The 20,504-nt window shown below is 41.1% G+C and overlaps 1 protein-coding gene across 1 annotated transcript; it reads right to left on the reverse strand.

Annotated features, from left to right (window-relative positions):
• Positions 1 to 16,195: 16,195 nt before the first annotated feature.
• On the reverse strand, positions 16,196 to 20,099 carry LOC143788803 (uncharacterized). The gene is made up of 3 exons (XM_077278704.1): positions 20,056 to 20,099; positions 17,644 to 17,775; positions 16,196 to 16,791 (listed from the first exon to the last, which is right to left on the reverse strand). The coding sequence occupies exons 2-3, from the start codon at positions 17,693 to 17,695 to the stop codon at positions 16,196 to 16,198; spliced, it is 648 nt and encodes a 215-aa protein (XP_077134819.1). The 5' UTR covers positions 17,696 to 17,775; positions 20,056 to 20,099.
• Positions 20,100 to 20,504: the final 405 nt, after the last annotated feature.

Consider the following 20,504-nt stretch of genomic DNA (forward strand, 5'->3'; position numbering starts at 1 on the left):
CAGGGACATGGTATCATTCAGACCTGTGGGAATGGGAAAACCCACCATAACATTCTTAATGGCCTCAGAAAGGCCATTTCTAAAATTAGCGGCCAGTGCACACTCGTTCCAATGTGTCAGCACGGACCATTTCCGAAATTTTTGGCAATACACCTCAGCCTCGTCCTGGCCCTGAGACATAGCCAGCAAGGCTTTCTCTGCCTGAATCTCAAGATTGGGTTCCTCATAAAGGAAACCGAGCGCCAGAAAAAACGCATCAATATCAGCCAATGCCGGATCTCCTGGCGCCAACGAAAAAGCCCAATCTTGAGGGTCACCCCGTAAGAATGAAATAACAATTTTTACTTGTTGAGCAGAGTCTCCAGACGAACAAGGTTTCAGGGACAAAAACAATTTACAATTATTCCTGAAATTCCTAAACTTAAATCGGTCTCCTGAAAACAGTTCAGGAATCGGAATCTTGGGTTCAGACCTAGGATTTCTGGTAACATAATCTTGTATACCCTGCACACGAGCGGCAAGCTGGTCCACACTTGTAATCAAGGTCTGGACATTCATGTCTGCAGCAAGCTTAAGCCACTCTGAGGTAAAGGGGAAAAGAAAAAAAAAAAAAAAATGAGAGAGGGAAAAAAAAACCTCAAAATTTTCTTTCTTATAATCCCACTTCTGCAATGCATTAAACATTTAATACTGGCCTGGCATACTGTTATGACCCCAGTGGACAGGGTCTCAGAGGAACGTGTAAGTCTGCGAGATTCAAAAATCCAGCTCATAGGGCTGTGGTAACTGGGTTGACCAAATAGCTACTCCTAACGCCAACACTAGAAGTAGCCGGGGATCATGCCTACGGTGATCGCTAGATGACTCGCGCCAGCCGGAGAATCTAACTACCCCTAGGAGAAGAAAACAAAGACCTCTCTTGCCTCCAGAGAAAGGGACCCCAAAGCAAGATACAAGCCCCCCACAAATAATAACGGTGAGGTAAGAGGAAATGACAAACACAGAAATGAACCAGGTTCAGCAAAGAGAGGCCAGCTTACTAATAGCAGAATATAGCAAGATAACTTATCTGGTCAACAAAAACCCTATAAAAATCCACGCTGGAGATTCAAGAACCCCCGAACCGTCTAACGGTCCGGGGGGAGAACACCAGCCCCCTAGAGCTTCCAGCAAAGGTCAGGATACAGATTGGAACAAGCTGGACAAAAATACCAAACAAAACAAAAGCAAAAAGCAAGGAAGCAGACTTAGCTTGAAATACAGGAACCAGGATCATAGGACAAGAGCACAACAGATTAGCTCTGATTTCAACGATGCCAGGCATTGAACTGAAGGTCCAGGGAGCTTATATAGCAACGCCCCTGAACTAACGGCCCAGGTGAGGATATAGGAAAAGACAGAAGCTCCAGAGTCAAATCACTAATGACCACTAGAGGGAGCAAAAAGCAAAATCACAACAACTTGGTACCGGGTCGGTACAGTTCCTAAAAGGATGTGTCACGGTAGCAATGACCCGGTCCGTGGCCCTGGGCATCCAACTAAAGGGGAAATAAAGTGTATTGGGAAATAAAGTCTAAAGTTCGTGACGCCACCTGTGGTACTCGGCCAAGGATGGCCAACGCTGTTTAAAGTGATCCGCTGGGACCGATGGTACTGCAGCTTAGTTGGTTTGGCTCCCCACAGGTGGAGCAGAGGCCCCAGGGCTACCAGGACAGTCTAAGAGGGGTTGTAGATGTTGAGCTGCAGGAAAGAATTGGAAGACACAGGGTTGTAGTCTCTTTACCTTTTAATGGTGAAGTTCAGGTACACAGATTACAGGTGTTCTTGAAATGCGGGCAGCCTGGAAGCGGTTCAGAATCAGAATCTGACTTGTGCATAAGAACAAACTAAATTACTGCCAATCACCTATTATTATGGAGGTCATGCCCAAGAGATCAATCCAACAGCAGGAGCAATTCCACTGCACGTGAATAATAAAGTGAAGCTTGGCTTACCCACCACACCTAACCCAAGTTTCACCAATAGTTTTGTCTGGGATGTCAATTTCATGAAAAATGTACATTAATGCTACTTCTATGGATTGTATCAGCAAGTAAATAAAACCAGGGGTAAATGAGCCCCTAGAAGAAGCTCAAAGGTAGTTGCAGACTTTATATATATTAATTAAATGGTCCAACATATGATCATTCGCTGATCAGAGGAACGGTCGCTTTTCGGTGAAGAAAAAAAAAATCTCAGACCACATTGGAAATGTTGGATTCTTTTCTATGATGGAACCAGTGGTTATTGTTGACCAAAAAAATCCAACATGTCTGATAGGTTTCTTGAATGGTATTAATTGTTCATTAGTCGGGCATTGGTCAAAACTAAGAAGCATTGGTTTCACCCAAGAAAACCGACAATTGTTTGATGTGGATGAAATCGGCATTTATGGGTGACTTTTATCTTCTGTGTATTGGGGCCTTAATACTAGAAAGGATCTTGCTCTAGGTACCATAAAGGTACTCAGGCACATTAGATTCATGTTGGCTGAACCCAACTGTGTATTGGGGCTCTATAATGTATATTGGGGCTCTATAATGTGTATTGGGGCTGTATAATGTGTATTGGGGCTCTATAATGTGTATTGGGGCTCTATAATGTGTATTGGGGCTGTATAATGTGTATTGGGGCTCTATAATGTATATTGGGGCTGTATAATGTATATTGGGGCTTTATAATGTATATTGTGGCTGCATAATGTGTATTGGGGCTGTATAATGTATATTGGGGCTCTATAATGTATATTGGGGCTGTATAATGTATATTGGGGCTTTATAATGTATATTGGGGCTGTATAATGTATATTGGGGCTTTATAATGTATATTGGGGCTGTATAATGTATATTGGAGCTGAATAATGTATATTGGGGCTCTATAATGTATATTGGGGCTTTATAATGTATATTGGGGCTGTATAATGTATATTGGAGCTGAATAATGTATATTGGGGCTTTATAATGTATATTGGAGCTGAATAATGTATATTGGGACTGTTTAATGTGTATTGGGGCTCGAATCTCGATAATGTGTATTGGGGCTCTATAATGTGTATTGGGGCTCTATAATGTGTATTGGGGCTGTATAATGTGTATTGGGGCTGTATAATGTGTATTGGGGCTCTATAATGTGTATTGGCGCTCTATAATGTATATTGGGGCTCGATAATGTGTATTGGGGCTCTATAATGTATATTGGGGCTCTATAATGTGTATTGGGGCTGTATAATGTATATTGGGGCTCTATTATGTATATTGGGGCTGTATAATGTATATTGGGGCTTTATAATGTATATTGTGGCTGCATAATGTGTATTGGGGCTGTATAATGTATATTGGGGCTCTATAATGTATATTGGGGCTGTATAATGTATATTGGGGCTTTATAATGTATATTGGGGCTGTATAATGTATATTGGAGCTGAATAATGTATATTGGGGCTGTATAATGTATATTGGAGCTGAATAATGTATATTGGGGCTCTATAATGTATATTGGGGCTTTATAATGTATATTGGAGCTGAATAATGTATATTGGGGCTTTATAATGTATATTGGAGCTGAATAATGTATATTGGGACTGTTTAATGTGTATTGGGGCTCGAATCTCGATAATGTGTATTGGGGCTCTATAATGTGTATTGGGGCTCTATAATGTGTATTGGGGCTGTATAATGTGTATTGGGGCTCTATAATGTGTATTGGCGCTCTATAATGTATATTGGGGCTCGATAATGTGTATTGGGGCTCTATAATGTATATTGGGGCTCTATAATGTGTATTGGGGCTGTATAATGTGTATTGGGGCTCTATAATGTATATTGGGGCTCTATAATGTGTATTGGGGCTGTATAATGTGTATTGGGGCTCTATAATGTATATTGGGGCTCTATAATGTATATTAGGGCTCTATAATGTATATTGGGGCTCTATAATGTGTATTGGGGCTGTATAATGTGTATTGGGGCTCTATAATGTATATTGGGGCTCTATAATGTGTATTGGGGCTGTATAATGTGTATTGGGGCTCGATAATGTGTATTGGGGCTGTATAATGTGTATTGGGGCTGTATAATGTGTATTGGGGCTCTATAATGTGTATTGGGGCTGTATAATGTGTATTGGGGCTCGATAATGTGTATTGGGGCTCTATAATGTATATTGGGGCTCTATAATGTGTATTGGGGCTGTATAATGTGTATTGGGGCTGTATAATGTATATTGGGGCTCTATAATGTGTATTGGGGCTGTATAATGTGTATTGGGGCTCGATAATGTGTATTGGGGCTCTATAATGTGTATTGGGGCTCTATAATGTGTATTGGGGCTCTATAATGTATATTGGGGCTCTATAATGTGTATTGGGGCTGTATAATGTGTATTGGGGCTCTATAATGTATATTGGGGCTGGATAATGTGTATTGGGGCTGTATAATGTGTATTGGGGCTGTATAATGTGTATTGGGGCTCGATAATGTGTATTGGGGCTCTATAATGTATATTGGGGCTGTATAATGTATATTGGGACTTTATCATGTGTATTGGGGCTGTATAATGTATATTGGGGCTCTATTATGTATATTGGGGCTGTATAATGTATATTGGGGCTTTATAATGTATATTGGGGCTGTATAATGTATATTGGAGCTGAATAATGTATATTGGGGCTGTATAATGTATATTGGGGCTTTATAATGTATATTGGGGCTTTATAATGTGTATTGGGGCTGTATAACATGTATTGGGGCTTTATAATGTATATTGGGACTTTATCATGTGTATTGGGGCTGTATAATGTATATTGGGGCTCTATTATGTATATTGGGGCTGTATAATGTATATTGGGGCTTTATAATGTATATTGGGGCTGTATAATGTATATTGGAGCTGAATAATGTATATTGGGGCTGTATAATGTATATTGGGGCTTTATAATGTATATTGGGGCTTTATAATGTGTATTGGGGCTGTATAACATGTATTGGGGCTTTATAATGTATATTGGGACTTTATCATGTGTATTGGGGCTGTATAATGTATATTGGGGCTCTATTATGTATATTGGGGCTGTATAATGTATATTGGGGCTTTATAATGTATATTGGGGCTGTATAATGTATATTGGAGCTGAATAATGTATATTGGGGCTCTATAATGTATATTGGGGCTTTATAATGTGTATTGGGGCTGTATAATGTGTATTGGGGCTGTATAATGTATATTGAGGCTTTATCATGTGTATTGGGGCTGTATAATGTATATTGGGGCTTTATAATGTGTATTGGGGCTGTATAATGTGTATTGGGGCTGTATAATGTATATTGGGGCTTTATAATGTATATTGGGGCTTTATAATGTGTATTGGGGCTGTATAACATGTATTGGGGCTTTATAATGTATATTGGGGCTTTATAATGTGTATTGGGGCTGTATAATGTGTATTGGGGCTCTATAATGTATATTGGGGCTTTATAATGTGTATTGGGGCTGTATAATGTGTATTGGGGCTGTATAATGTGTATTGGGGCTGTATAATGTATATTGGGGCTGTATAATGTATATTGGGGCTGTATAATGTGTATTGGGGCTGTATAATGTATATTGAGGCTTTATCATGTGTATTGGGGCTGTATAATGTATATTGGGGCTCTATTATGTATATTGGGGCTGTATAATGTATATTGGGGCTTTATAATGTATATTGGGGCTGTATAATGTATATTGGAGCTGAATAATGTATATTGGGGCTCTATAATGTATATTGGGGCTTTATAATGTATATTGGGGCTGTATAATGTGTATTGGGCCTTTATAATGTATATTGGAGCTGAATAATGTATATTGGGGCTGTTTAATGTGTATTGGGGCTCGAATCTCGATAATGTGTATTGGGGCTCTATAATGTGTATTGGGGCTGTATAATGTATATTGGGGCTTTATAATGTATATTGGGGCTGTATAATGTATATTGGGGCTTTATAATGTATATTGGGGCTGTATAATATGTATTGGGGCTTTATAATGTGTTTTGGGGCTGTATAATGTATATTGAGGCTGTATAATGTGTATTGGGGCTTTATAATGTGTATTGGGGCTGTATAATGTATATTGGGGCTGTATAATGTATATTGTGGCTGCATAATGTGTATTGGGGCTGTATAATGTATATTGGGGCTCTATAATGTATATTGGGGCTGTATAATGTATATTGGGGCTTTATAATGTATATTGGGGCTGTATAATGTATATTGGAGCTGAATAATGTATATTGGGGCTCTATAATGTATATTGGGGCTGTATAATGTATATTGGGGCTTTATAATGTATATTGGGGCTTTATAATGTGTATTGGGGCTGTATAATGTATATTGGGGCTGTATAATGTGTATTGGGGCTTTATAATGTGTTTTGGGGCTGTATAATGTATATTGGGGCTGTATAATGTATATTGTGGCTGCATAATGTGTATTGGGGCTGTATAATGTATATTGGGGCTCTATAATGTATATTGGGGCTGTATAATGTATATTGGGGCTTTATAATGTATATTGGGGCTGTATAATGTATATTGGAGCTGAATAATGTATATTGGGGCTCTATAATGTATATTGGGGCTGTATAATGTATATTGGGGCTTTATAATGTATATTGGGGCTTTATAATGTGTATTGGGGCTGTATAATGTGTATTGGGGCTGTATAATGTGTATTGGGGCTGTATAATGTGTATTGGGGCTTTATAATGTATATTGGGCCTTTATAATGTATATTGGAGCTGAATAATGTATATTGGGGCTTTATAATGTATATTGGGGCTGTATAATGTATATTGGGGCTCTATTATGTATATTGGGGCTGTATAATGTATATTGGGGCTTTATAATGTATATTGGGGCTTTATAATGTGTATTGGAGCTGAATAATGTATATTGGGGCTTTATAATGTATATTGGGGCTGTATAATGTGTATTGGGGCTGTATAATGTGTATCGGGGCTGTATAATGTATATTGGGGCTGTATAATGTGTATTGGGGCTGTATAATGTGTATTGGGGCTGTATAATGTGTATTGGGCCTTTATAATGTATATTGGAGCTGAATAATGTATATTGGGGCTTTATAATGTATATTGGGGCTGTATAATGTGTATTGGGGCTTTATAATGTATATTGGGGCTTTATAATGTGTATTGGGGCTGTATAATGTGTATTGGGGCTGTATAATGTGTATTGGGGCTGTATAATGTGTATCGGGGCTGTATAATGTATATTGGGGCTGTATAATGTGTATTGGGGCTTTATAATGTATATTGGGCCTTTATAATGTATATTGGAGCTGAATAATGTATATTGGGGCTTTATAATGTATATTGGGGCTGTATAATGTATATTGGGGCTTTATAATGTATATTGGGGCTGTATAATGTGTATTGGGCCTTTATAATGTATATTGGAGCTGAATAATGTATATTGGGGCTGTATAATCTATATTGGGACTGTTTAATGTGTATTGGGGCTCGAATCTCGATAATGTGTATTGGGGCTCTATAATGTGTATTGGGGCTGTATAATGTATATTGGGGCTTTATAATGTATATTGGGGCTGTATAATGTATATTGGGGCTTTATAATGTATATTGGGGCTGTATAATATGTATTGGGGCTTTATAATGTGTTTTGGGGCTGTATAATGTATATTGAGGCTGTATAATGTGTATTGGGGCTTTATAATGTGTATTGGGGCTGTATAATGTATATTGGGGCTGTATAATGTATATTGTGGCTGCATAATGTGTATTGGGGCTGTATAATGTATATTGGGGCTCTATAATGTATATTGGGGCTGTATAATGTATATTGGGGCTTTATAATGTATATTGGGGCTGTATAATGTATATTGGAGCTGAATAATGTATATTGGGGCTCTATAATGTATATTGGGGCTGTATAATGTATATTGGGGCTTTATAATGTATATTGGGGCTTTATAATGTGTATTGGGGCTGTATAATTTATATTGGGGCTGTATAATGTGTATTGGGGCTTTATAATGTGTTTTGGGGCTGTATAATGTATATTGGGGCTGTATAATGTATATTGTGGCTGCATAATGTGTATTGGGGCTGTATAATGTATATTGGGGCTCTATAATGTATATTGGGGCTGTATAATGTATATTGGAGCTGAATAATGTATATTGGGGCTCTATAATGTATATTGGGGCTGTATAATGTATATTGGGGCTTTATAATGTGTATTGGGGCTGTATAATGTGTATTGGGGCTGTATAATGTGTATTGGGGCTGTATAATGTGTATTGGGGCTTTATAATGTATATTGGGCCTTTATAATGTATATTGGAGCTGAATAATGTATATTGGGGCTTTATAATGTATATTGGGGCTGTATAATGTATATTGGGGCTCTATTATGTATATTGGGGCTGTATAATGTATATTGGGGCTTTATAATGTATATTGGGGCTTTATAATGTGTATTGGAGCTGAATAATGTATATTGGGGCTTTATAATGTATATTGGGGCTGTATAATGTGTATTGGGGCTGTATAATGTGTATCGGGGCTGTATAATGTATATTGGGGCTGTATAATGTGTATTGGGGCTGTATAATGTGTATTGGGGCTGTATAATGTGTATTGGGCCTTTATAATGTATATTGGAGCTGAATAATGTATATTGGGGCTTTATAATGTGTATTGGGGCTTTATAATGTATATTGGGCCTTTATAATGTATATTGGAGCTGAATAATGTATATTGGGGCTTTATAATGTATATTGGGGCTGTATAATGTGTATTGGGGCTTTATAATGTATATTGGGGCTTTATAATGTGTATTGGGGCTGTATAATGTGTATTGGGGCTGTATAATGTGTATTGGGGCTGTATAATGTGTATCGGGGCTGTATAATGTATATTGGGGCTGTATAATGTGTATTGGGGCTTTATAATGTATATTGGGCCTTTATAATGTATATTGGAGCTGAATAATGTATATTGGGGCTTTATAATGTATATTGGGGCTGTATAATGTATATTGGGGCTTTATAATGTATATTGGGGCTTTATAATGTGTATTGGAGCTTTATAATGTATATTGGGGCTTTATAATGTATATTGGAGCTGAATAATGTGTATTGGGGCTGTATAATGTATATTGGGGCTTTATAATGTGTATTGGAGCTTTATAATGTATATTGGGGCTTTATAATGTATATTGGAGCTGAATAATGTGTATTGGGGCTGTATAATGTATATTGGGGCTTTATAATGTATATTGGGGTTGTATAATGTGTATTGGGGCTTTATAATGTATATTGGGGCTTTATAATGTATATTGGAGCTGAATAATGTGTATTGGGGCTGTATAATGTGTATTGGGGCTTTATAATGTGTATTGGGGCTTTATAATGTGTATTGGGGCTTTATAATGTATATTGGGGCTGTATAATGTGTATTGGAGCTGTATAATGTGTATTGGGGCTGTATAATGTGTATCGGGGCTGTATAATGTATATTGGGGCTGTATAATGTATATTGGGGCTTTATAATGTATATTGGAGCTGTATAATGTGTATTGGGGCTGTATAATGTGTATCGGGGCTGTATAATGTATATTGGGGCTGTATAATGTATATTGGGGCTTTATAATGTATATTGGGCCTTTATAATGTATATTGGAGCTGAATAATGTATATTGGGGCTTTATAATGTGTATTGGGGCTTTATAATGTGTATTGGGGCTGTATAATGTGTATTGGGGCTGTATAATGTGTATTGGGGCTGTATAATGTATATTGGGCCTTTATAATGTATATTGGAGCTGAATAATGTATATTGGGGCTTCATAATGTATATTGGGGCTGTATAATGTGTATTGGGGCTTTATAATGTGTATTGGGGCTGTATAATGTGTATTGGGGCTGTATAATGTGTATTGGGGCTTCATAATGTGTATTGGGGCTGCATAATATGTATTGGGGCTTTATAATGTGTATTGGGGCTGTATAATGTGTATTGGGGCTTTATAATGTGTATTGGGGCTGTATAATGTGTATTGGGGCTTTATAATGTATATTGGGGCTTTATAATGTGTATTGGGGCTGTATAATGTATATTGGGGCTTTATAATGTGTATTGGGGCTTTATAATGTGTATTGGAGCTGAATAATGTATATTGGGGCTTCATAATGTATATTGGGGCTGTATAATGTGTATTGGGGCTTTATAATGTATATTGGGGCTTTATAATGTGTATTGGGGCTGTATAATGTATATTGGGGCTTTATAATGTGTATTGGGGCTTTATAATGTGTATTGGGGCTGTATAATGTGTATTGGGGCTGTATAATGTATATTGGGGCTGTATAATGTATATTGGGGCTGTATAATGTATATTGGGGCTTTATAATGTGTATTGGGGCTGTATAATGTGTATTGGGGCTTTATAATGTATATTGGGGCTTTATAATGTGTATTGGGGCTGTATAATGTGTATTGGGGCTGTATAATGTGTATTGGGGCTGTATAATGTGTATTGGGGCTTTATAATGTATATTGGGCCTTTATAATGTATATTGGGGCTGTATAATGTATATTGGGGCTGTATAATGTATATTGGGGCTGTATAATGTATATTGGGCTTTATAATGTGTATTGGGGCTGTATAATGTGTATTGGGGCTTTATAATGTGTATTGGGGCTTTATAATGTGTATTGGGGCTGTATAATGTATATTGGGGCTGTATAATGTATATTGGGGCTGTATAATGTATATTGGGCTTTATAATGTGTATTGGGGCTGTATAATGTGTATTGGGGCTTTATAATGTGTATTGGGGCTTTATAATGTGTATTGGGGCTTTATAATGTGTATTGGGGCTGTATAATGTGTATTGGGGCTTTATAATGTGTATTGGGGCTTTATAATGTGTATTGGGGCTTTATAATGTGTATTGGGGTTTTATAATGTATATTGGGGCTTTATAATGTGTATTGGGGCTGTATAATGTGTATTGGGGCTTTATAATGTGTATTGGGGCTGTATAATGTGTATTGGGGCTGTATAATGTGTATTGGGGCTTTATAATGTATATTGGGGCTTTATAATGTATATTGGAGCTGAATAATGTATATTGGGGCTGTATAATGTATATTGGGGCTGTATAATGTGTATTGGGGCTGTATAATGTGTATTGGGGCTGTATAATGTGTGTTGGGGCTGTATAATGTGTATCGGGGCTGTATAATGTATATTGGGGCTGTATAATGTGTATTGGGGCTTTATAATGTATATTGGGCCTTTATAATGTATATTGGAGCTGAATAATGTATATTGGGGCTTTATAATGTATATTGGGGCTGTATAATGTGTATTGGGGCTTTATAATGTGTATTGGGGCTTTATAATGTGTATTGGGGCTGTATAATGTATATTGGGGCTGTATAATGTATATTGGGGCTGTATAATGTATATTGGGCTTTATAATGTGTATTGGGGCTGTATAATGTGTATTGGGGCTTTATAATGTGTATTGGGGCTTTATAATGTGTATTGGGGCTTTATAATGTGTATTGGGGCTGTATAATGTGTATTGGGGCTTTATAATGTGTATTGGGGCTTTATAATGTGTATTGGGGCTTTATAATGTGTATTGGGGTTTTATAATGTATATTGGGGCTTTATAATGTGTATTGGGGCTGTATAATGTGTATTGGGGCTTTATAATGTGTATTGGGGCTGTATAATGTGTATTGGGGCTGTATAATGTGTATTGGGGCTTTATAATGTATATTGGGGCTTTATAATGTATATTGGAGCTGAATAATGTATATTGGGGCTGTATAATGTATATTGGGGCTGTATAATGTGTATTGGGGCTGTATAATGTGTATTGGGGCTGTATAATGTGTGTTGGGGCTGTATAATGTGTATCGGGGCTGTATAATGTATATTGGGGCTGTATAATGTGTATTGGGGCTTTATAATGTATATTGGGCCTTTATAATGTATATTGGAGCTGAATAATGTATATTGGGGCTTTATAATGTATATTGGGGCTGTATAATGTGTATTGGGGCTTTATAATGTATATTGGAGCTGAATAATGTGTATTGGGGCTGTATAATGTGTATTGGGGCTGTATAATGTGTATTGGGGCTGTATAATGTGTATTGGGGCTGTATAATGTGTATCGGGGCTGTATAATGTATATTGGGGCTGTATAATGTGTATTGGGGCTTTATAATGTATATTGGGCCTTTATAATGTATATTGGAGCTGAATAATGTATATTGGGGCTGTATAATGTATATTGGGGCAGTATAATGTGTACTGGGGCAGTATAATGTGTATTGGGGCTCTATAATGTATATTGGGGCTGTATTATGTGTATTGGGGCTGTATAATGTGTACTGGGGCAGTATAATGTGTATTGGGGCTTTATAATGTATATTGGGGCTTTATAATGTATATTGGAGCTGAATAATGTATATTGGGGCTGTATAATGTATATTGGGGCTGTATAATGTGTATTGGGGCTGTATAATGTGTATTGGGGCTTTATAATGTGTATTGGGGCTGTATAATGTGTTTTGGGGCTGTATAATGTGTGTTGGGGCTGTATAATGTGTATCGGGGCTGTATAATGTATATTGGGGCTGTATAATGTGTATTGGGGCTTTATAATGTATATTGGGGCTGTATAATGTATATTGGGGCTGTATAATGTATATTGGGGCTTTATAATGTGTATTGGGGCTGTATAATGTGTATTGGGGCTTTATAATGTATATTGGGGCTTTATAATGTGTATTGGGGCTGTATAATGTGTATTGGGGCTGTATAATGTGTATTGGGGCTGTATAATGTGTATTGGGGCTTTATAATGTATATTGGGCCTTTATAATGTATATTGGGGCTGTATAATGTATATTGGGGCTGTATAATGTATATTGGGCTTTATAATGTGTATTGGGGCTGTATAATGTGTATTGGGGCTTTATAATGTGTATTGGGGCTTTATAATGTGTATTGGGGCTGTATAATGTATATTGGGGCTGTATAATGTATATTGGGGCTGTATAATGTATATTGGGCTTTATAATGTGTATTGGGGCTGTATAATGTGTATTGGGGCTTTATAATGTGTATTGGGGCTTTATAATGTGTATTGGGGCTTTATAATGTGTATTGGGGCTGTATAATGTGTATTGGGGCTTTATAATGTGTATTGGGGCTTTATAATGTGTATTGGGGCTTTATAATGTGTATTGGGGTTTTATAATGTATATTGGGGCTTTATAATGTGTATTGGGGCTGTATAATGTGTATTGGGGCTTTATAATGTGTATTGGGGCTGTATAATGTGTATTGGGGCTGTATAATGTGTATTGGGGCTTTATAATGTATATTGGGGCTTTATAATGTATATTGGAGCTGAATAATGTATATTGGGGCTGTATAATGTATATTGGGGCTGTATAATGTGTATTGGGGCTGTATAATGTGTATTGGGGCTGTATAATGTGTGTTGGGGCTGTATAATGTGTATCGGGGCTGTATAATGTATATTGGGGCTGTATAATGTGTATTGGGGCTTTATAATGTATATTGGGCCTTTATAATGTATATTGGAGCTGAATAATGTATATTGGGGCTTTATAATGTATATTGGGGCTGTATAATGTGTATTGGGGCTTTATAATGTACAGGTCCTTCTCAAAAAATTAGCATATAGTGTTAAATTTCATTATTTACCATAATGTAATGATTACAATTAAACTTTCATATATTATAGATTCATTATCCACCAACTGAAATTTGTCAGGTCTTTTATTGTTTTAATACTGATGATTTTGGCCTACAACTCCTGATAACCCAAAAAACCTGTCTCAATAAATTAGCATATCAAGAAAAGGTTCTCTAAACGACCTATTACCCTAATCTTCTGAATCAACTAATTAACTCTAAACACATGCAAAAGATACCTGAGGCTTTTAAAAACTCCCTGCCTGGTTCATTACTCAAAACCCCCATCATGGGTAAGACTAGCGACCTGACAGATGTCAAGAAGGCCATCATTGACACCCTCAAGCAAGAGGGTAAGACCCAGAAAGAAATTTCTCAACAAATAGGCTGTTCCCAGAGTGCTGTATCAAGGCACCTCAATGGTAAGTCTGTTGGAAGGAAACAATGTGGCAGAAAACGCTGTACAACGAGAAGAGGTGACCGGACCCTGAGGAAGATTGTGGAGAAGGACCGATTCCAGACCTTGGGGAACCTGAGGAAGCAGTGGACTGAGTCTGGTGTGGAAACATCCAGAGCCACCGTGCACAGGCGTGTGCAGGAAATGGGCTACAGGTGCCGCATTCCCCAGGTAAAGCCACTTTTGAACCATAAACAGCGGCAGAAGCGCCTGACCTGGGCTACAGAGAAGCAGCACTGGACTGTTGCTAAGTGGTCCCAAGTACTTTTTTCTGATGAAAGCAAATTTTGCATGTCATTCAGAAATCAAGGTGCCAGAGTCTGGAGGAAGACTGGGGAGAAGGAAATGCCAAAATGCCTGAAGTCCAGTGTCAAGTACCCACAGTCAGTGGTGTGGGGTGCCATGTCAGCTGCTGGTGTTGGTCCACTGTGTTTCATCAAGGGCAGGGTCAATGCAGCTAGCTATCAGGAGATTTTGGAGCACTTCATGCTTCCTGGCACCTGCTCACAGTGCCAAAACCACTGGTAAATGGTTTACTGACCATGGTATTACTGTGCTCAATTGGCCTGCCAACTCTCCTGACCTGAACCCCATAGAGAATCTGTGGGATATTGTGAAGAGAAAGTTGAGAGACGCAAGACCCAACACTCTGGATGAGCTTAAGGCCGCTATTGAAGCATCCTGGGCCTCCATAACATCTCAGCAGTGTCACAGGCTGATTGCCTCCATGCCACGCCGCATTGAAGCAGTCATTTCTGCCAAAGGATTCCCGACCAAGTATTGAGTGCATAACTGAACATTATTATTTGATGGTTTTTTTGTTTGTTATTAAAAAACACTTTTATTTGATTGGACGGGTGAAATATGCTAATTTATTGAGACAGGTTTTTTGGGTTATCAGGAGTTGTATGCCAAAATCATCAGTATTAAAACAATAAAAGACCTGACAAATTTCAGTTGGTGGATAATGAATCTATAATATATGAAAGTTTAATTGTAATCATTACATTATGGTAAATAATGAAATTTAACACTATATGCTAATTTTTTGAGAAGGACCTGTATATTGGAGCTGAATAATGTGTATTGGGGCTGTATAATGTGTATTGGGGCTGTATAATGTGTATTGGGGCTGTATAATGTGTATTGGGGCTGTATAATGTGTATTGGGGCTTTATAATGTATATTGGGCCTTTATAATGTATATTGGAGCTGAATAATGTATATTGGGGCTGTATAATGTATATTGGGGCAGTATAATGTGTACTGGGGCAGTATAATGTGTATTGGGGCTCTATAATGTATATTGGGGCTGTATAATGTGTACTGGGGCTGTATAATGTGTACTGGGGCAGTATAATGTGTATTGGGGCTGTATAATGTGTACTGGGGCAGTATAATGTGTATTGGGGCTTTATAATGTATATTGGGGCTTTATAATGTATATTGGAGCTGAATAATGTATATTGGGGCTGTATAATGTATATTGGGGCTGTATAATGTGTATTGCGGCTGTATAATGTGTATTGGGGCTTTATAATGTGTATTGGGGCTGTATAATGTGTTTTGGGGCTGTATAATGTGTGTTGGGGCTGTATAATGTGTATCGGGGCTGTATAATGTATATTGGGGCTGTATAATGTGTATTGGGGCTTTATAATGTATATTGGGCCTGACTGCGGCGACCCGTGTGTCGTAAATAGTGCCTTCCCCCCTACCACCAATCCCGAAAAAACAACACAAACAGGCTCGGATGGGTTGAACTAGTCGGTCACAGTTTATTAATTTAATAAGCAGGGAGGGGCAAATTACATTTCGCAGCGGGCTCACAGCCGTGGGCCCAGTCTGCGACCGACCGGCGGCCAGCCAATGAGCGGCTACGAAGCTTCGCCCCTCCCTCCATTTCCGCCACGGAGGATCATGTGTACTACCTACACGTGACTCCGACCCCCACCCTTCAGCCTTAGTGCCTGTTCGATACCGTCTTGTAGACCTGACAAAAATATGTCAAGACCAATGTTCGTGAGATGAATGCCGTCGGGCCTCAGCAGTCCTGATTGGTCGCCTTCCAGTTGGTGATGTCGAACTACAATGCCGAATTTTGATTTTACGAATCTTGCCACTCTCAGGTTGACCTTTTTTCTTGATCGTTCTAAGCCTCTTGGGTCCTTAGCCCCATGCCAGACCGCACGCGGCACCATCTCCGACCAAACCAATATCATGTCGGGTAACAGGTGGAAGAAACGCTCGATATCAGCTGTCATCGTTGAGCTGAGGTCAATACATCTCCGTTTTCCCAGATCGTTGCCACCCGCGTGCAAGACTAGTATCACCGGCCCTTTGGCCCTTTTAGCGATGTTGATGACTTCTGGGAAGATTTTTTCCCACTGTAGGCCTCTTATCCCTCTCCAGTTGACCACTACGTTCCTGAAGCCTAGATTCACGCCCCCCGGCCGCTGTTCGGCCCGCTTCTTTGCCCAGTAGATGTATGAATGTCCAACCACCCAAACTGCCGGTTTTTTAGCGCCTGGAAAAAACAAGATATGTTACTTAAGCAGGTCGGGCCTTATGTATCTGGCAAAGCATGCGGATTTCCACCGACCCAACCGCTGCACTTCAGCCTCGGGGATGCCGGCCTTAGCCGCCTCGGTGGCAGCCCCTATACGGAAAGAATGTGTACCGTATTCCGATGGATCGGCGCTAACTGCTTCGAGACACCGATTAAAAATTGTGTGGAACTGGTATTTAGTCAGGGGGGAGCCGTCTGCGTGTGACAGAAAGAATCTACCCGCCCCCTTTATTCCCGTGTATCTTTTTACTACGTTTAGTGGGCATACGGGGCCATCCGACGACTTAACTAGGACCCACGTCCCTCTCCCGGTGGGGTCGCATTTGGATTTGCGCACCCTAATGCGCAGTGCCTCGTTACATATGACGAGGTCTTCATTGATTAGCCCGCCCTCTAGTGAAGTTTTTGAACGTGGCACCAGCTCGCTGATCCTAAGCGCTCCGAAAAAGTCGATGGCAAACGCGGCTGACACTAGGACCGACTCGTAGTGGGAGGTGCACACCGATGGGGAAATCGTGATAATACCATGTAGTAAACTCAAAGAAATGGAACGACGACACTCCTGGCTAGGTTGGAGCCTTTTCCAGCCTTTAACGGCTTGTCTGATGAAAAAATACTTCGTCACGTCTGCCCACCCCGCAAGCTGGAAGAAAAAGGCTAGTCCCGAGAGATGTCGCTGCGCCGATGTTCCCGACGCGCCTCTTTGCCTGAGCAAATTCAAAAATTCGACCAGCACTTCGCATCTCGCCCGATCGCACCTATCCACCGGTCTTCCGTGAATTAGTGAGCACCACTCGTCCCATGCCTTACCGTAAGCCTGCCAGGTAGCCGGCGTAACTGATGCGCGGATCAGTGGCATCATTGATTGGCTACCGTGTCCAAAAGGAGTGTTGGACACTGGACACCCGATGGTTGCGCGGTCGGAAGGAGAGCTTTGAAAGCCTGCCAATCGGAGAATAATAGAGCGTTATCAAGGTTATCATCAACAGACGTAACTGTGGCACGACACCAGATGTTGTGCTTCAAGCACAGTAATGCCAGGCGGCGTAGCAGCGCAAGCAAAGGTGGGGATGCAGAGGACATGCTGTTCAAGCTTTTTGCTGTGCCGGGGTGTTTTGTGGAGAATCTTATGTTCCTGTTCTCTAGTTGTGTGCCCCAGAGCTCTACTGCGGCTACGATCGCAAAGACTTCTAGCAGGGCGGGGTCGCGGCCCCAATTTGCGGAGGCCCACGAGGCCGGCCAGCTCGCTTTGCACCATTGGTTTTGGTAGATTGCCACAAACCCGTCTCTGAGACTTCCGCCTGCTGCTAGCCCTAGCTCTTTGCTTGGCGTTTCTCGAGACATGAGGCAAGTGTGGCCGTTGTAGGAATATAGGAATGTTCTCCAGACTAGCAAGTCTTCCTTCAGTGTGCGAGTAAGCCTAATTCTATGGCCCGGCTGGGAGATGCCCTTCGTTGCTAGCGATAGCCGGCGTGAAAAGGTTCTGCCCACTGGCATTACGCGGCAAGCAAAGTTTAGTAAACCTAGCAGGGACTGCATTTGTTGGAGGGTGACTTTTTTAACCCCGCCGAAATCTTCGACCGTTTTCAGTGTTTTCAGTAATTTATCCTCCGGCAATCTAAATACCATTGCGTTAGTATCGATCTCTATGCCGAGAAAAGGCAGCACATTACACGGGCCGACCGTTTTTTCTGTTGAGAGAGGCACGCCGAAATGGCTGGCTATAAATTCGAATTTATTTAGGAGGTAATAACAGAGTTCCGAGTCCTTTGGCCCGACGAACAGGAAATCGTCGAGGTAATGAACCGTCGAATTGCTGCCGGTTTCGTAACGTACTACCCAGTCAAGAAAAGTGCTGAAGAGCTCGAAGTAGTGACAGGAGATGGAGCAGCCCATCGGTAGGCACATGTCAAAGTAGAAGAGCTGGTCCACCATACAACCTAACAGGTGGAAGCACTCAGGGTGAACGGGTAGTAGGCGGAAGGCTGACTCTATGTCCGATTTCGCCAGCAGGGCGCCGGGCCCGGCGGCCCGCATGAGCTCGACTGCCCTGTCAAATGAAGCGTAAGTTACTGATGCTTCTTCTGGGAGTATCGCGTCATTTACCGAATCGCCTTTAGGGTATGAGAGGTGGTGGATTAGCCGATATTTTCCCGGTTCTTTTTTAGGGACGATGCCCAGGGGTGAGATTCTAAAATTACTGAAAGGCATCGATGTAAATGGGCCCGCCATCCTGCCTAGTTCTACCTCTTTTTGAACTTTTTTCCGTAGGATCTCGGGAAATTCGCGAGCGGATTTAAGATTATTTGCCGATTTCGTTTTGCGACTAAAGTTAAAGGGGATAAAGAAACCGAATTTAAAGCCGAGATCGAGTTGCTGCGCGGCCTCTTTATTGGGGTAGAGGCTTAGCCAAGGGCCCATTGCGGTAACGTTCACCGGGGTTATGCCGTGTAGGTGCTTGGCGCGTACATCTCGCTGCGGGGTGTCCACCACCGCAGGCGGAGCAGTCGTGTTTGTATCTACAGGAACCGTGGAAGCGGCAGTACCCCTCGTTGTACAGCAAGCAGGCCCCTGGTCTCCGTACGACCACTGAATTTTGGCCTGCGGTGGCTGGGTAATTAGTGGCCGACGACGAAAAGGGGGGTTGTTTTTGGGATAACATAAGACGCAGCCAGACATCCGTCGCTTTAACGCCCCATCCTAGGTCGGGTTGCATAGCAAGCCGCCTGCGGAATTCTTCGTCGTACCGCCTCCACGCTGACCCGCCGTGGGACTTATACGAGTTATATACTAGGTCTTGGTATATGAATAGCTCGGAACAGCATTCCGGGTGTTTTTGACCCATGATGCAGCCTAAGACTGCGAAGGCCTGGAGCCAGTTATTCATGGTTTGGGCGATCTTAGGTCTGCTTCTTTCGAATCCTGCCCTCCGCTCCTTATCTACGGATTGCTGGTCTTCTGACAATAGCGACCATATATCCACGTAATCGTTATCCCATATTTTCTGCTTTATCTCTGGATCCACGTGTGTACCTAGGGGACTAATACCGCAGAAGAATGCGTCCTTGTGGAGGCTAGCAAGGCTAGCTGAGTGAGCTGCCCTTGTGTCAGTTGGTCCGGCCGAGCGAGTCAGCTGGTGAACCAGCGCCCTGATAGTGGATGCTAAATCCCCTTCCCCTGTGATGTGTATGGCTTGGTGCTCGCCAAATTCAGAGCTCTTACCGTTGCCTGACGCAGGCCGAGTGTCTCCCGGTAGTGGGGGTACTCCGACTCCCGTCGTAGCTGTAACTTGCTGGCAGGAAGCCCAGGGGGGTAGGTTGGTAGCCCGGGGACCAGAGGGTAGGCATCCCCTGCTGGTAGCCGAGGCTAGGGACGTAGACGGCAATGGCTCGTCGTGTGGCTGAGCCGTTACCGCTAATGGTGTCGCTCCCGCCATGTTGCCGTGTGGCTGAGCCGTTACCGCTAGTGGTGTCGCTCCCGCCATGTTGACATGTGGCTGAGCCGTTACCGCTAATGGTGTCGCTCCCGCCATGTTGCCGTGTGGCTGAGCCGTTACCGCTAGTGGTGTCGCTCCCGCCATGCTGACATGTGGCTGAGCCGTTACCGCTAGTGATGGTGAGCGCCGCCTTCTACGGTAGCGCCTCTCGCTGTACTCGGAACTGTCAGACTGT

Source organism: Ranitomeya variabilis, chromosome 8 (assembly GCF_051348905.1).
Source record: "Ranitomeya variabilis isolate aRanVar5 chromosome 8, aRanVar5.hap1, whole genome shotgun sequence".
In the NCBI taxonomy this organism is placed as follows: Eukaryota; Metazoa; Chordata; class Amphibia; order Anura; family Dendrobatidae; genus Ranitomeya; species Ranitomeya variabilis.